The sequence below is a fragment of the Ictalurus punctatus genome, unplaced genomic scaffold, assembly GCF_001660625.3.
Source record: "Ictalurus punctatus breed USDA103 unplaced genomic scaffold, Coco_2.0 Super-Scaffold_100046, whole genome shotgun sequence".
NCBI lineage: Eukaryota > Metazoa > Chordata > Actinopteri > Siluriformes > Ictaluridae > Ictalurus > Ictalurus punctatus.
Genome location: NW_026521087.1, coordinates 3,378,011 through 3,394,122, shown reverse-complemented (window position 1 = coordinate 3,394,122; position 16,112 = coordinate 3,378,011). Strand labels below are relative to the sequence as shown.

At 39.9% G+C, this 16,112-nt stretch overlaps 2 protein-coding genes, 1 long non-coding RNA gene and 2 other non-coding genes across 6 annotated transcripts in view; 2 read left to right on the top strand and 3 right to left on the bottom strand.

The window, feature by feature from the left end:
• Positions 1–16,112, top strand: part of LOC108262635 (TBC1 domain family member 10A) — a 182,809-nt gene that overhangs the window by 21,257 nt on the left and 145,440 nt on the right. The window lies entirely within an intron of this gene.
• On the top strand, positions 7,755–7,825 carry trnag-gcc (transfer RNA glycine (anticodon GCC)). Its single transcript has one exon. It is a non-coding gene; the product is annotated as a tRNA-Gly (tRNA).
• Positions 8,711–8,792, bottom strand: trnas-acu (transfer RNA serine (anticodon ACU)). Its single transcript has one exon. It is a non-coding gene; the product is annotated as a tRNA-Ser (tRNA).
• On the bottom strand, positions 11,566–14,188 carry LOC108261695 (uncharacterized). Of its 2 annotated transcripts, none has more exons than XR_008394382.1 (6): positions 13,425–14,188; positions 13,123–13,259; positions 12,872–12,965; positions 12,318–12,631; positions 11,884–12,046; positions 11,566–11,790 (listed from the first exon to the last, which is right to left on the bottom strand). It is a non-coding gene; the product is annotated as an uncharacterized LOC108261695 (long non-coding RNA). The 2 variants fall into 2 exon arrangements; XR_008394383.1 differs by having other exon boundaries at positions 11,567–11,790; positions 12,380–12,631.
• On the bottom strand, positions 15,402–15,933 carry LOC128630100 (histone H3). Its single transcript, XM_053678669.1, has one exon. The coding sequence runs from the start codon at positions 15,857–15,859 to the stop codon at positions 15,449–15,451; it is 411 nt and encodes a 136-aa protein (XP_053534644.1). The 5' UTR covers positions 15,860–15,933; the 3' UTR covers positions 15,402–15,448.

Below are 16,112 nucleotides of genomic sequence, written 5' to 3'. Positions count from 1 at the left end.
ATAAAGTTGAATTTATTTCACAAGCTTACATTCTGCTCATTTATGTTCACATTCAACCATCGTGTATTTTCTAACAGCGGAGCTATACAAAACAAACCCCCACAATCTAAATTTAATGTGCGTTTGCAAGATAAAAATTCTAATTTATTGAATTAATTAAATATTTAAAGTTGTACACATTATTTTGATGAGTGGTGTTGACATAATAATGTTGATAATTACATCAACTTAATATTGTGTGTAATTTCTGCGTTAATTGATTTAAAACAAAATTTACATTGTAGTACATTTACATTTATTCATTTAACAGAGTGTTAGAGGACCTGTAGACTGAACAAATACTAAGGACATTACAATGTGACTATCATTTCACTTACCATTAAATTCTACTAAAGCAATGAATTTGGGGCATGTTCTCAGTTGCGATGTGACCAATAGTGGACTCGTGTATAGGCTACACCTGCTAATACACTTGATGGACTATTTTGCACTACTACACGTAGCTACCGCTAGTCATATTTAGCAGTGTCATTTGAATATCCACTCTTTAGTTTACCGTAGCAGTGGAAAAGAAGGAAAAAGTTTCATTTGACAAATCTGTTCATCTAGAGAGGGCTTTTCAATTGTGCTATAGGAAAGATAAGCATGATTACATTTCTGCTTATTCATGTAAACCTCAACTACATTGTGTAATCTAATTTCATGTATTGATACATTTTTTATTTTATTTTTTAAAATCTTTTGTCATTTGCACACGTAGCCTTCTAGCTCCACAGCCTTTGGACTGTGGATAGTAGATAAAAGTAGTAGACACAGTGTGCAATATGTGCAATGTTCAGTAGGTCATATAATAATAATAATGAGTCTTTATTGATCACATATACATTACAGCACAATGAAATTCTTTTCTTTGCATATCCCAGGTTGTTAGGAAGTTGGGGTCAGAGCACAGGGTCAGCCATGATACAGCACCCCTGGAGTAGAGAGGGTTAAGGGGCTTGCTCAAGGGCCCAACAGTAGCAGTGCTGCCCCCATCTTGAATCATATTACCGTAAATACTTAAATGTGCAGTCATTTGTTTCTTTTTTTCACTTTTTTATTCATTTCCTGCTTATTCAGGCTGAGTCATGTAGGCTGCATTGAATTTTATTTTCAATTCCCTCATCTCTTTCTCAGCGACTTTATCACTAGCACGTTGCACTGCTTTCACGATTGGGGTGGCACGAGGGGCAGACCTAGCAATGACACAATCCCTGGCGTTCTCATGTTTTGTACTGTCTCCATACTTCTTTACGGTTTCTTTTTTAAAATGACTCGAACTGGTAATGAACTCTGTTTTACCAGCAATATCTTGTCCTGCTTTAGCACAAAAGGTGCAGTACATTTTCCCTTTGTCATAACGTAACCAGGCGAACTCTTGTAGCCAAGCTGATTTAAACTGTCTTGTCGGGATGAGAGCTGCAGAGACGGGAGAAGACTCAACTCGCTGCGCTTGGCTGTCATCATCTGTAAAAGATTGCACACCGATTGAAACGGGCTGGGATGACTCAAATGTCACTTGAGAACTTTCACTGGTCGAGTTGGTCTCAACATCGTCGGCATCTGATGTAGAGGAGGCAGGGTTTGGACAGGCAGGGGATGAGGAAAAAGTCTGATATTTTTCTTGTCAGCTGACTAACGTTAGTTAACTACGCAGTTAGCTAGCCTACATATAACGGATAAATTCACATTCTAACAAACTAAACCACATCAAACTAAATTAAACACCTTTAATAAAAAGGCTCAGGCAGGGTTAGGTTAGGGGATGACTCAACCCAACACTCATTGGTGTGGGAGGTGGCACAGGCACAAAACCTTGTCCTTCATTCTGTATATATTTCTCTATATGTATTTAACATTCTATGAGAAAATATCAGTTGTATAAAAAAATGGAAAATAAATTATATCATTTTTTTAATCTATATATTGTGTTAAAAATGAATTCTGCCACTTTAAAAAAAAATAATTTTCATGAATCTCATGAAAATTAATCACATGTAAATGAATCAACGTAAATGAATCACATGAAAATGTATCACTTGAATATGAATCTCATGAAAATGAATCAACGTAAATGAATCACATGTAAATGAACCATATGAAAATGAATAAATAAATTAAAGACTTTAAAAAAAAATCTGTCTAAATGTAAGACGTTCTAGGTGAGGTTAACTATTGGGGGTTGGAGGATCAGTTTAGAGAACATATTATTTGTTTCTGATGGTTAAGTTCAGGGTTAGGGTTGGCCCCTAAGTTTCAATATTGGAAAAAGGAGTTTTTATTGGTTAAAAATTAGGTGATTAGAGTTTATTGTTTGGGTAAGCCCCTAGATTTCAAGATAAAAAATGGTTTTAATGGTTGGAATAGAAGTTCTAATTGGGTTTAAGGGTACTGGATCTATGTTCCCCTATTGTCCAACTTGTACAGATGAAATTTAATCTGGCCCAAATTTAGGGCCGAACCAGGAAAAAGTTCCATTAATTTTGTCCATGTTCCCTCTCAGGTCCTTCTTCCTTTTGATTACTCCCCTATCCCCTGAGAAGAAATGCCTTTCTCTCTATTAATATATACCCCCACACACATTTTATATATAATATTATATTATATTTATATTTTTGTGTCACGATATGGAGGTTGAGACGGATGCAAGTGCAGATTTTTCAAGTTTAATAAAGAACTAAACAAAATACAAAAGACACTGACATTGGGGCAAATCACTGTGGCAAAGACTAAACATAAACCAAAGAGAAAAACACAGCACCAGGGACAAAGGTAAAGAAAGACAAACGTGAGACAAAGAGTGCAGTGAAAACTGTGGCTAAATACACAAGTGCTTACCAGGAATGTGATCCAGGTGCAGGTGGTCATGTGACTGTGATGCAGTGGCTGCTGGGAACTGTAGTTCAGATTTCCTTCTCTGATTACATGACATAATGGTGTATGGTGTAATATGTGGTAATGTACGGGTATTACTCTGTGCGTGTGTGTGTGTTTATACAGAGGCTGAATGTGTTGGCCACTCTGCTTCAGGGTAACTTACCCAAAATACATCAGAGCATCATCACAGCTCTCATTACTGTGGATGTCCACGCCAGAGACATCGTCACCGAGCTCGTCAATGAAAGGGTACAGATGGCTACACACCTTCTCTTCAGAGCGAAGGGAATCATGGGTATGGTCAGATCTGATTGTTCAGATGCTGTTAATAAATCTTTTAAAAATAACTGCAGCTCTGACAGCAGTGCATATGCAAATCAGTTCCCAGGTTTATACAGTATGAACACACTCATTATAAACTATCCACGCTATATCGTCAGCGAGAATGCCCAATTCGTATACAGTGAGATCGTATATATATCACATGTCTTTGTGTATGTGTTCACGTAGGTGGACTCGAGCAGTAACTTTGATTGGCAGAGGCAGCTGTGCTAATACTGGGACGTGGATCTGGATAAGTGCGTGGCCAGAATGGCTCTGTATCAGTACGTCTACGGATATGAGTACCCGGGAGCCTGTCTGCGTCTGGTCATCATCCCGCTCACAGTAAAGACGTGTTAACAATACATTAAGAATTCATAATGTAGTGTAGTGCATGTTATTATAATAATATTTATTTAAATACTATGCATAATGCATTACGGAGGCTTTATAACATGCTTCGAATGCGTTTATCGCTTATTATAGGCGTGAAAGTGTGAAGTCTTAAAGATACGTTCGTGTGTGACCTTTCCATCAGGAACGCGTTTAATGTAAAAAAAAAATCTTCTTGGAAATGACATGCTTGTGCTTGTTTGTGATGGTTTTTAGGACCGGTGCTACCTGTGTCTGATGGATAACACCTCGAATAACATGTGTATAGAAGGTGTGAGCTTGATCCTTTCACCGTTAGCCAGACAGAGCGTCTTGTTGTTGTCCAACACGGCGGTAATTTTCTCAATTCACAGGCACGTCCACAGGTACGTCACTCACCACCCACTTGTGCGTGTCGGCGGTGTCACTGCCGAGGGACGGTTTGATGGCACTCCACTCCAGTGTGAGAGGGTCGTCTTCACCATACAGCTCGTCCATGCTCACTGACTGTGGGTTGAGCACGTCGTTCTCGATGGGCTTGTAGAAGGGATTCACCTCACAGCCCTCTGTCTCATGGAGGGTGTGCAGTGCGTCAGCGAGGGCACGGTACGCCGTGGTCTTACCGCCTCTTGTAGGGCCCACCAGCAAGACGCCCTGGTGCACCAGCATGGTCTCGTACAGCTGGATCACCTTGGCGGTCATGCTGGAGAAGGGCTGCAGGGAGCGGGTGCATAGAGCTGCCTCGATGTTCAACTGAAGCGCGCCGTAGTCGTGCTCGGGGATGCCCACACCAGGAAAGAGGTCTGACAGAATACCGCTAAACGCACACAAGAAAGATTGGATTGACTCGATTGACACTAGGTTCAAGATTTTCAGATTATGGATGTTCAGATGTTCCAGGATTCTTTACTTTTCATCTAGTATAACATTACAAGGTGCTAATGTTATATACTTTAAATGCTTTAAAAAAAAAAAAAAAGTTATATAGTATATGATTACAGCTTTTTAGTTGCAAAGAATTTGCAAATGTCAGTTAATTGTATTTCCTAATTTGTCCTGGAATTTCCTCCTAGTGCCTGATTCCAGTGATCCTGTGATAATGACCTTTGATACTCCATATGTAAGCTTTGGCGTTCTTTACTATTTATCAATTTATTTTATTTTAAGTTCTGCGTCGTCCTTGAGTAACTTGGATTAACCCCTGAATGTCTGGCTAGAACGTTCTGGAACTGGGAGCTAATGCTAAATTTAATGTTCTGTTAGAAAAGACAGCTTGATGTGTGGTTTCATTAAATTCATTCAATTTAAATATCTTGTCTTTCTAAGAAAAACTGCTGATTAAGCAATGCACTATACCATATTCATGAGAAAGTAGAATTTTGTATTTGTTATTTGACGTTTGTGTAAATTCAATACGTCATTTTCAGCTAGTGATTAAAGAATTGGTTCATGAGTCATCTTTGTCAGATATGCTGGTAGCGCTTTCTTATTTTAGTCACTTAAACATTCAAAAGAGTTATTTGTGTGTGGAACAGTGTTGCATTGCACCCATGAATACCTGCAACCTGGAATGGAAAATAAGATTTATTTTGTTCCAACACTTTTTTGTTGTTGTTGCTCCAAAACTGAAAAGTGTTACAATGGAAGCAGAAGTAAGTGTAACTTCTTAAATTGTGTAGTGTAACGCAGTGTTTTTCAATCTTTTTTGAGCCATGGCACATTTTTTACATTGGAAAAATCTTGTGGCACACCACCAACCAAAAATGTTACAGAATGGCACTCTGTAGCCTAATACAGTGTATATAATTACAATATAGTTTCTCAATTTATTTATACTCACTCAGTGTGAAACCTGGGCCTGTTTAGATGAACAAAGCCGATATCCTGGCAGGAATTGAAGAAAGGCATACACGAAGCTCTTCTTCAACAGCTCGCAGCCTCTCTCTGTTTTTAGTTTTTATAGCAGTTAGGCTTGAAAAGCTCAGCTCACACACATATGTTGTGGAAAATGGGAGCAATGTCAAAACTTTTTTGGCCAGAATCAGGAATTCCTTGGCAGCAGTCAACCATAAACTGTCCAAAGGAAGTTCAGCAAATCTTAGCTTTAAACCACGATCTTGTTTCAGTTCAGTTAGTTCCTCCTGCTCCTGTAAAGTCATGTCCATTCCAACAGCAGTCAAGGCATTCAGTGGAGGCTGAAGAGAAATAAAATCACAACTTCTCCTCAAGAGTTTTCAGATGTTTACCTATTACCTCGCACAGTGCAGCAGGGTGATCTTGCCGTTCCTCTGTGAGTGGGAACATCTCAAGGTTGCCACTTTGCACATGTTGTTGCCAGAGGTGCACCTTTAAATGGAATCCATTTATTTTATCCATGCTTGTAAGCAGGTTCTCATTTCGGCCTTGCATCCGTGTGTTCGGTTCATTCAGATGATGAAATATATCTGCCAGGTATGCCACCTTTGCACACCACTCATCACTTGCAAACAGATTTGAGTAATCAGACCTCTCATTTGTCAGAAACACTTTAAGTTCCTCCCGCAGCTCATACACACGGGCCAGCAACTTGTCACGCTACAACCATCGGACCTCCGTATGGAGCAATAAGGCTTTATGCTCCGCTCACATTTCCTCACGCAAAGATGCAAATATACCTTTTCAATGGTCGTGTCTTTACAAAGTTCCCTATGTGCACAACATCATCCAACACAGGAACTAGTTCTGCTGGTAAAGTCTTTGCAACGAAGGTGTCACGGTGCAGAAAACAATGTGTAACAATAAGATCTGGGTTTCTTTCCTTCACTCTGCTAACGAAGCCTTAGGTGTGCCCGACCATGGCTGCAGCTCCATCAGTGCAAACACTTGTGCAATTTTCCCACGTAAGTCCTCCCTGGTCAAGATGTTCCGATTTGACCCAAAAAATTTCCTCTCCTGTTGTTTTTTCTGGCAGTGCCTTACAAAATAGGAAGTTTTCTCTAATGTCATCTCATCCACAAAACGCACATTGGCCAAGAGCTGAGAATATCCGTAGACTCTTCAAGTTGCAACGTAAATTTCCTACTGATGCGTATCTTTTCCAAAACATGGCTTTCGATGTCTGTAGACATGTCATCAATACGTCTGGCGATTGTGTTATCTGAGAGCGGGAGTTTAGATATGTCTTTAACCGCGTCAGGGCCGAGCATCTCGTTGACAGTGTCTTTGTGGGCAGGTAGTATTAACGTCTCTGCCACAGTGTGGGACTTTTTTCATTTAGCTACAAGTTCAGCAACTAGTTTTGAGGGCTTTGTAATTTACCTTTGTGGTTTTTCTCATTAATGTTGCCTGTTTCGGTGTTTTCACGCAGGCAAACAAGATAGTCCATCGGCTTGTTTTGAAGCGACGGGTGTTTTACTTGGAGATAGCGTTTAAGCTTGCTTGGCACCATGGCGCTATTGGACAGCTTCTCGCCACACACCAAGCATAATGGAGTCGGGGTCCTCTCATCACTGGTGAAAGTAAATCCTAATGAAAGATAACTTTCGCTGTATTGCCTCGAGCTCACCGTCTTTGCTTTCTTTTTACCACCACTCATACTAGGCCCTTCACCTGGGTCACAATCTTGTCCAGGGCCCAGTTCAGAGTTTGCATGTTTCCTTTTTAAAAACTTCTCCATCACTGCCACCACGAACTGTCGCATGCGTCACTAATTCTCTTGTCTCTAAGAAGGTAGGAGGCAATTACCTGCTGCCACCTAGATGAATATTACATTACTCTGCCAGTCACTATATTACAGCACAGACACTCAACCATGGCTTATTATTTGCAGATAATAATGAATAAATTTTAATAAATAAGAATTTTAAGACTAAGTGAAATTGGACAATTTCTCAAGGCACGCCTGAAGATCTCTCACGACACACTAGTGTGCCACAGCACAGTGGTTGAAAAACACTGCTCTACGGTATGTAGACTGTGTTACATGCGTGTTGAGCAGAGAGGAGATATTATAATATTATACAGTATCTGGAAATATAGTGTGTGACTGCTGCTGAAATAAGGAAGAGACTTAGGATTCTCATTTTCAAATCTGAAACCAAATTGCTGAACAGCACAATACTTACCTGAACAGCACACTCTGCGAAGTCTTTAGTTATTTAAACTAAGCATTGGTGGTTCAGTGGTAGAATTCTTGCCTGCCACGTGGGAGGCCCGGGTCCAATTCCCGGCCAATGCAGAAGTGAGTTTTGAAAGTTAAGCCTTCACCAAAAGAACATTATAAGCCTTATCATTTCTGCCCAAACTAGACCAACTCCATAGGGAGGGTAACCATGCTCGTGAATTTCCTTCATTTGAACACAATCTGTCTGACTGTGGATTGGTGGAGTCCAAACACTTTAGAGATGTTTTTTTTTTTTTTGAACTTTTCCAGCCTGATGAGCATCAACAACTCTTTTTCTGAGATCCTCACAAATTTCCTTTTTTCATACCATGATACACTTCCACAAACATGTGTTGTGAAGATCAGACTTTGATAGATCCCCGTTCTTCAAATAAGACAGGGTGCTCACTCACACCTGATTGTCATCCCGTTGATTGAAAACACCTGACCCTAATTTCCCCTTCAGACTAACTGCTCATGCAGACGCCAACAATGTCTGCACCATGCACGCTTCCTTTACAGAATGCGCTTAAGCAAGGTCTTTACGAGAAAAATGGGGTCCAAACCCACATGGGCTGTGCACAGCGGATTGGCAGTTCATCACCTTAACCTCTTGCTGACATAGCTCACGCGTATGAAATTACATCCCGGTGTGTGGAGCAAAAAAGAGGTTTCGGTGCAGGTTCTTTGCCACTGTCGTCTGCACTGCGGAATGCGTTCTGCGTTGACGGACCTCCAGAGACGCCAGAGCCTTACAGCAGCTGTGGCCAAAAAGCATTGAAATACAGTTCACGGTTGCGAAACACGTAGCCACAGTGCTAGCTTTTCACATTTCTCCGCCCTCTCTAGTGCTAGCTCAGGGACCTGTACAAAGCTTCCCATTTGTAGGCCTTGTAGGTGTGAGACAGACTGCAACAAAGCCAGATATTGCTGGAAAGAGGAGGCAAAGTAACAAATTTGCGACAAGGATGGGATTCGCACCCATGCATGCAGAGCACAACAGATTAGTAGTCCATCGCCTTAACCTCTCGGCCACCTCGTCCAAGGCCTGCTACGTTAATGTTCGCTGACTAGATGACTGCTTCTCAAATAGATTTTATTCAAGTCTTGAGGTATGAGCTGTGACATCATATAAACTGAAGGGTGACAATGCGGCGAGACGGCCCAAAGGTCTCACAGAACGGGACAATTCCATAGTTGAGCCGTCGCAATGCAATCCAATCCTTGGGCGGCTAGGTACCGACTACCTATGGACTGCCCATCTCAGCGAGTTAAATTTCTTTGGAAAATGTAGCTTTTACCCGTGACCCTGAGAAGGATTACGCGGTATAGAAGATGGATGGATGGAAATGTAACTTTTATCCTTACCTGGATATACACAACGACTGTGGAAAAGGGGGGCATGAATTGGGACGTTTGTGAGGCAGCATGCTGTGGCCAAAAAGCGTTGAAATACAGCTCATGGTTGCGAAACACGTAGCCACAGTGCTAGCTTTTCACATTTCTCCATCTCTCTCAAGGATATTCAGCTGGCCTGCCGTATTCGCGGAGAATGCACTTAAACGACAACTCCGTCTAATATACACAAAGGCTCTTTTAAGAGTCACTTCATCGTCTCAGAAAATAGCTAATTTTATTTCTTGGGCTGTTTGAATATTTAGATAAGAGAAGGGGACACACACACATACATATATATATATATAAATGCTTTATATTTCTATCAACATATAGAAATGTTTATTATTCGTTATTAATGAGTACATCCAGTGCATATGAACACACCAACCTGATACTCAGTACCATAATGTCTGACCCACTTTGTACTTGTAACACTCAAACAGGCTTCTAAATATAATGTCTGACTGAGTTCTTCCCCACCTTGCAAGTTACAGATGGTTTTTGATGTAGGACCAAATTAAAACCTTCTAAAACAATCATTTTCACAGTTAAATGCCAATTGACGTTGATGTTGCTTTACTAATGATTTAATGAGATTCTTTAAATTTTTGCCACATCTTTTGAAAATATGATGCTTAGCTTCAAATCGCATTCACCACATATGGATAAGAGGGCCATTTTTTTTTATGCATCTCAGATAGTGCATCATCAAGTGGTGCTTGGGAATCGACGTCTTGTCAGGAATCAATTCTTTGAATAGAGTATGGTGATCACAGATCAGATGTTTTAAGTAACATATCATCCCATCAGTTATGGTGTAGGAGAACACTATATTGACAATCTGTATCAAAAGCAGGAGAAAGTTCCAGTGATTGTTATTCCTTTCAATGACCACCAAATATCAGTGGAGTGTTGTGCAGAAGACACCATGACTGTATGGGATTCAAAACCCACTTGGTTTGTTTTTACGGTCTGTGTAACCATAATTAAAGCTGTGCACCCTGTTTAACAAGGTACTCAAAAACCAGTTTAAGTTCATACTGTACCACACCCTCTAGCAGATCATGCATGATGTCAACAGCATAGTTATCAGTACAATGGAAATACTCTAATGAATTGAACGCACATGACTTTTTGACACCATATATTGACCGCAGTTCAGGATTTTCATTTAGTGCCTTACAATGTTCAGTATGAACCTCTTTGGAACGAAAAATTAACCCAGGATGATCTCCAGTAAATATAGATTGAACTTCTTCCTTACTAATTAAACAAAGCCTACAGAAATTAGTTGCACTGTAAGATTCCCAGCAAGCCATTTAAAGCCAAATTATTTCCTGTTACTTGAATTACTGAGCCAAACAATGGTTCAAAACAAGGAAGCTGTATGCCTTCGGTTTCTAAGATTTTCAGGTCATCAATAAGGGGCTTTATTATCACATCAAAACCATATGTCTTAAGATCTTCCGTGTAGAATCAAGCTGCAAGATGTACATTAATCAGTACAGAGTTACACTTGGGTGGAAGATTTTTTAGAGTAAAATAGATTCAACCAAGTTTGTGGATCCCCCTCTTGGAACCTAGAGGGTTAGCAATTTCAAAATCGTTGTAATAGAATAGAATCTGAAAAGCGTGCTTTTGCTGTGAGAACAGTGCATGGTTTTGGAAACACGACCCATCATTAATGTCTTTGTAAACTCCAACTTTGTAAACTTGGGCGATCATTTGAACATTCCGCCTCATATTCTCCCTGAGTGGAAAGATCCTGATTAGTATCAAACTCCTGATCCATAGTGTGACTATGTACCTTGCTGAGGTGTTTTCGGAAGCCACTATAAGTACAAAATGATAACAGGCGACCTGGCTCTCCACATTTTAAATGTAACTTTTTGCTAGGATATAAACCATGTTGAAATTTTAAATGTTGACGAAGAACCAAACAAGTTCTGAGGTGTGCTTTACATACAAAACATGTGAACATCTTCAAGGCAGTTAATCTCGCTGCAGCAATCATGCTCAAAGTTCTTTAACACGCAGGCTCTCCATTGCTCTTCCGACATCGATGTTATATATAGTGGTTTGGATAAATGTGTAGAAATCACAAAGAGCTTTATCATATGAGAAACTGAAGACATAGTGAGCTTTGAACAGTTCATCAAAAGCTGCCACTGATGTGTGCGCCTTACATGGGATCGCCTTTTGGTCGATAATAATGTAGAACTTTTGGATATCCTTCTTTCGCTCACCGATGCAGAGGAGAAATGGTTGTCTTGTGTCAGCACTCTCAGTGAAGGTATTCACACTGGCTCCTTCCTGAAGGTCAGCAAAGGGACATAAAATAAATATTAAAATAAAACTCTTTGCATGTTTTTTACATTATCACTAGCACCGTCACATCTTGTTTGCAGGTGGTGTAAGCAAAATGAGATGCAGGTCTCAGAATCCCAAAATAACCTACACCTCAAGAGCTCCTAAAATTAAGATCTGATGTTTAAATATTAACTTTTGCATACCTTAAGGTAGCTCACAAGATGGCTGGTTGCTTGAGCTGAACTGATCTTGGATATTTTTTTTCTGGCCTCTTGAGGTTAGAGGGAGCAGATGCAGCTGCAAAAGGATTGAGGACATATCGCTGTCCCATCCTAAAGATATGACAAAATAATTAAATGATCTCTATTTAATTATTTTTTTTAAAGACTGGAACATTTTTAAAATACAAAACAGTTTATACTGACCATTTTAGTCCTCAGATTCAGGTTCAGTTCCTGACAGCAGCTCGCCCATACTCTTAAGAGTCTTGCAGTCTGCAATGATTTTTGGCTTGAAGAATGTTGACCACTTTGCCAGGAACTTCTGAGACACTTCGTCACCAAACATCATGGAGAAATCGTGGTCGATCTTTAAACAAGGTTTATACAGGTTTAAACATAACGGACATAAATGGATAAAAGGTCAAATACTAAAAATTAAGATCTGCTGTGTTATTTATGCATACATTTGGGATATAAAAGATTAGAACGTTGAATTTCTCAGTTTGGACCGGCCTGTTGTTGTTATGGTGATCACTGAACAACTCCTTTCTCTACTGTACCAGTAAACTCCTTTAATAACTACAGAGAAGGTCATTTCCTTTTCAAAAAACTACTTCCAAAGCTAAATATTTTCTTACCAATCCAGATACAGCAAGGAAACAAGTGAACAAATCCAGGACTGAAGATGATGCATCCTCACCCACCATCTTCTGTCAATACTGGAAAGTCGCTCATCTTCTCATCAGTGGAATATCGTATTGTAGATATCGCCTCCCTGCACTCCTCACCAAATCGCTGTTGACAAGTTAACAGAGATTCTTGTCTGTTTTTTGGACCGTCCTGAAGAACAGTCTTGGAATGACACCGGGAGCCAGCACAGGTGTTATGTTGAACTGTCTTGATCCTCCATGCAATGAAGCCAGTATTACCCTAAAGGATCATAGTAGTGTTCCTGTTTAAGAAAAGACCCAAACAGAGGCATCTCGTTCTTGGCTTCAAGAATGAATTACTCAACACAATAAGTTCACACAATGACTATATAAAATTACAAAAACAAGTGGAAAATACAAAGCTGAGCAACCTATAAACACTCATCTAAAACAAGATCATTTTTAACTTTAAAACTATAAAAGGGAAGAAAATATAAACACACACAATGGTTTGGGTTTTCAGACAGAATACAAGAACTTACATATCCATGTTTGGAGAAAGGATCTTGGAGGTATGGAAAAAGAGTCACAATTCCCAGTGCATAATTGGTCCTCACACTTGACCATGGAATCCTCCTTTCAAAATAAATCAATTTACTTTGCAAGTGTGTATGTTTTGCAAGAAGTTAAAGGATAAATTCCCCTTTTATAGCAACACAGAATATCATTCTTTAGCTGCGTCACATGAATCTGTTGTGATGACAAAGGGAGGGAAGTGACCTCCAATTCTTACCCATGTAGCTCTAACATATGCCACACGTAAACAGATGGTGAACGTCCTGGTTGCAGACATGTTAGTGTTTTGGTCTTTTCATACTCCTTGAAGATTTCCTCACTCTTTGGATTGACCCTCAGAACACAATCAACTTTCTGCCAAAACATCTTACATCGTTATGACGCTCATGGAAATTTAAGAGGATTTTTAATGCCTTTCCTTTATGTCGAGAATACATTTACAAAACACTTCTACAGATAAGTATCAATAATAAACAATTACGTAATTGAGTATTTTAAATGCATTTATTCAAAGCTTACCTGTCTTGCTTCATTCTGCTCCATTAACCCTGTTGGGTTCCTTCTCTTTCTTCTGGACTCCAGGACAATTGTGGAATCTGATGAATGGGATGAAGCTGGGGATAGTGGGGTCAATACAGAGGAGGATGCTTGATCTGAGACCAGCTGAACATCCAGATCTACAAAATCACAGACAGAACAAAATCAATTTAAATGTACATGTATTTATCAGTAACAAAAGCATTTCAACAAATACTTAAATGGTTACATAAAAAAATCTAAAGTATATTATCTTCATTAAGTACTTTCCATATACGAATAAGATGTACGTAACGTAATGATCAATAGTATAGCAAATGATAATAGTTTGAGGTCCCTCAAAAAGATATTTTAGACTCTGCTCCTAGGTAACTTCATGTGTTCCCTACATGGCCTCGTCTATTTCACTCGAGAATATCCACAAATATGGGAGAAGATTACAAAAATAAAGGTAATGTATACAATAATTATCGTGAACAGGTTTTAAAAAGGGGAGAGAGAGTAATAGTAATCATGTAATATTTCTTGGCTAACTACCACAAACTTGGAACAGAATACCCCTTCAGGGAAACTGCCGTTCCTGAGTTTTGAGGGCAGTCAAGCTCCATCCAACACAACATCGCCTGAAACAGAAGGTAGGTTTGGGCTATTTTACACTGACGCAGCTCATCAGAGTTATTACTGTGCATTGTCTAGTTTTCACGTATCAAGGACAATACACGGAGCTTCTGAACTGTTTCACAGCATCATCATTATGATTTATTTTTTAAGGAACATACCCTCTTCTCTAGACATTGAAATGTTTTTTTTTTTTTTTTTTAAAGTTTACATTGTCACAAAGCAGCTGTACAGATATCTGGATATATTATTTCAACGTCCATTCTTAAACACGACAGATGAACAAACAAAGAAACTAAGCACATGAAAAGGTTAGATAGACCAATGATTAAACACTACTCCGTTCAAATGAATACAGAGGCCAGCTCAGATACCACAACGTTTAAAAACCTCGACATTCGCGGCGTCATAAAGGGAACAACCGTCAAGCCTACCATCAGGAAACTTATAGAACTCTGAACGTGACGTCATAACAGATCTTATGGCTCGCTGCTCGGATTTGACTACATATGTCTGTGCGCGCACGCCAGGGAGACTGACCTAGACACGGTATAAGGACAGAACACAACACACATTTAAAACATATTAACATTATATCATGTACATAGCAGTATAGTTATCATAATAAATTACACAAATTAATTGCTAATATTAACATTATTAATGTCTTTCTTAATATTATTAGTCATTTCATTCTCATCACTGCTCCTACATAACTTCATGTGTTCCCTAGGTGGCCTCGTCTATTTCGCTCGAGAATATATATGGTTATTACCATTTTATTCCCTATTTATTCATTTTAACATGAGCTCATGTCTACAATTGTTAAATAACAACAATAATTATCATGGACGGGACAAAAGGGAAGAGAGAGATTAATAATAATAATATCATGCAACAGTTCTTGCCCAGAAATCCGCTTCTAGAAAATCGCCGTTCCCGAGTTTGGCCACACGAGGGCAGTCAAGCTCCATCTAGCGCAACACACAACGCCGCCTGAAACTGAAGGTAGGTTTGGGCTATTTTACAGACACAGCTCATTACTGTGCATTGTGTTGTTCGGACATAACCACAATTAACGGCTCATCTATATAAACACACATTAATATTCATAGCACTATATTTAATATAAAACCTTGTACATATACATATACATATATATACATATACATATATATATATATACATATACATATATACACATATACACATATATATATATATATATATATACACACACACACATACATATATATAAATAAAAGTGTCATTTTATCTCTGTACCACGTTCTAATATTGAGACTGCCGAAGAAAGAAAATTTTCCGTTTTCTGAGACGGTGAAGTGGCTCTTAAAAGAGCCTTTGTGTTTATTAGACGGAGTTGTGGTTTAAGCGCGTTCTCCGCGAATACGGCGGGCCAGCTGAATATCCTTGGGCATGATGGTCACTCTCTTGGCGTGGATAGCGCACAGATTGGTGTCCTCGAACAGACCGACCAGATATGCCTCGCTCGCTTCCTGCAGGGCCATGACGGCCGAGCTCTGGAAACGCAAGTCGGTCTTAAAGTCCTGAGCGATTTCTCTCACCAGGCGCTGGAAGGGCAGCTTGCGGATGAGCAGCTCAGTAGACTTCTGATAACGGCGGATCTCTCTCAGAGCCACGGTGCCAGGCCTGTAACGATGAGGCTTCTTCACGCCGCCGGTAGCCGGCGCACTCTTGCGGGCAGCCTTAGTGGCGAGCTGCTTCCTTGGCGCCTTGCCACCGGTGGACTTACGGGCGGTCTGCTTGGTTCTTGCCATAGCGTCAAACTCTGCACTTCGCGGTTAGAAAAACAGAATAAACTGTGCGCGCGAACGCGGCCTTTTTAAGCCATAACGCCGCCCTGCGCTGATTGGGCGTCTCGAACGCGCTCGTCTGCTATTCGATAGAACGTTTTACGTCACCTGTTGACTATTGGACCGTCTTCTCTGCCACCGTTCGGATCACAAGACGCCCGCCACTATTCTATTGTATTGGCGCGCTCTCTAACACAAATGCTTTGTTCATTAGGAA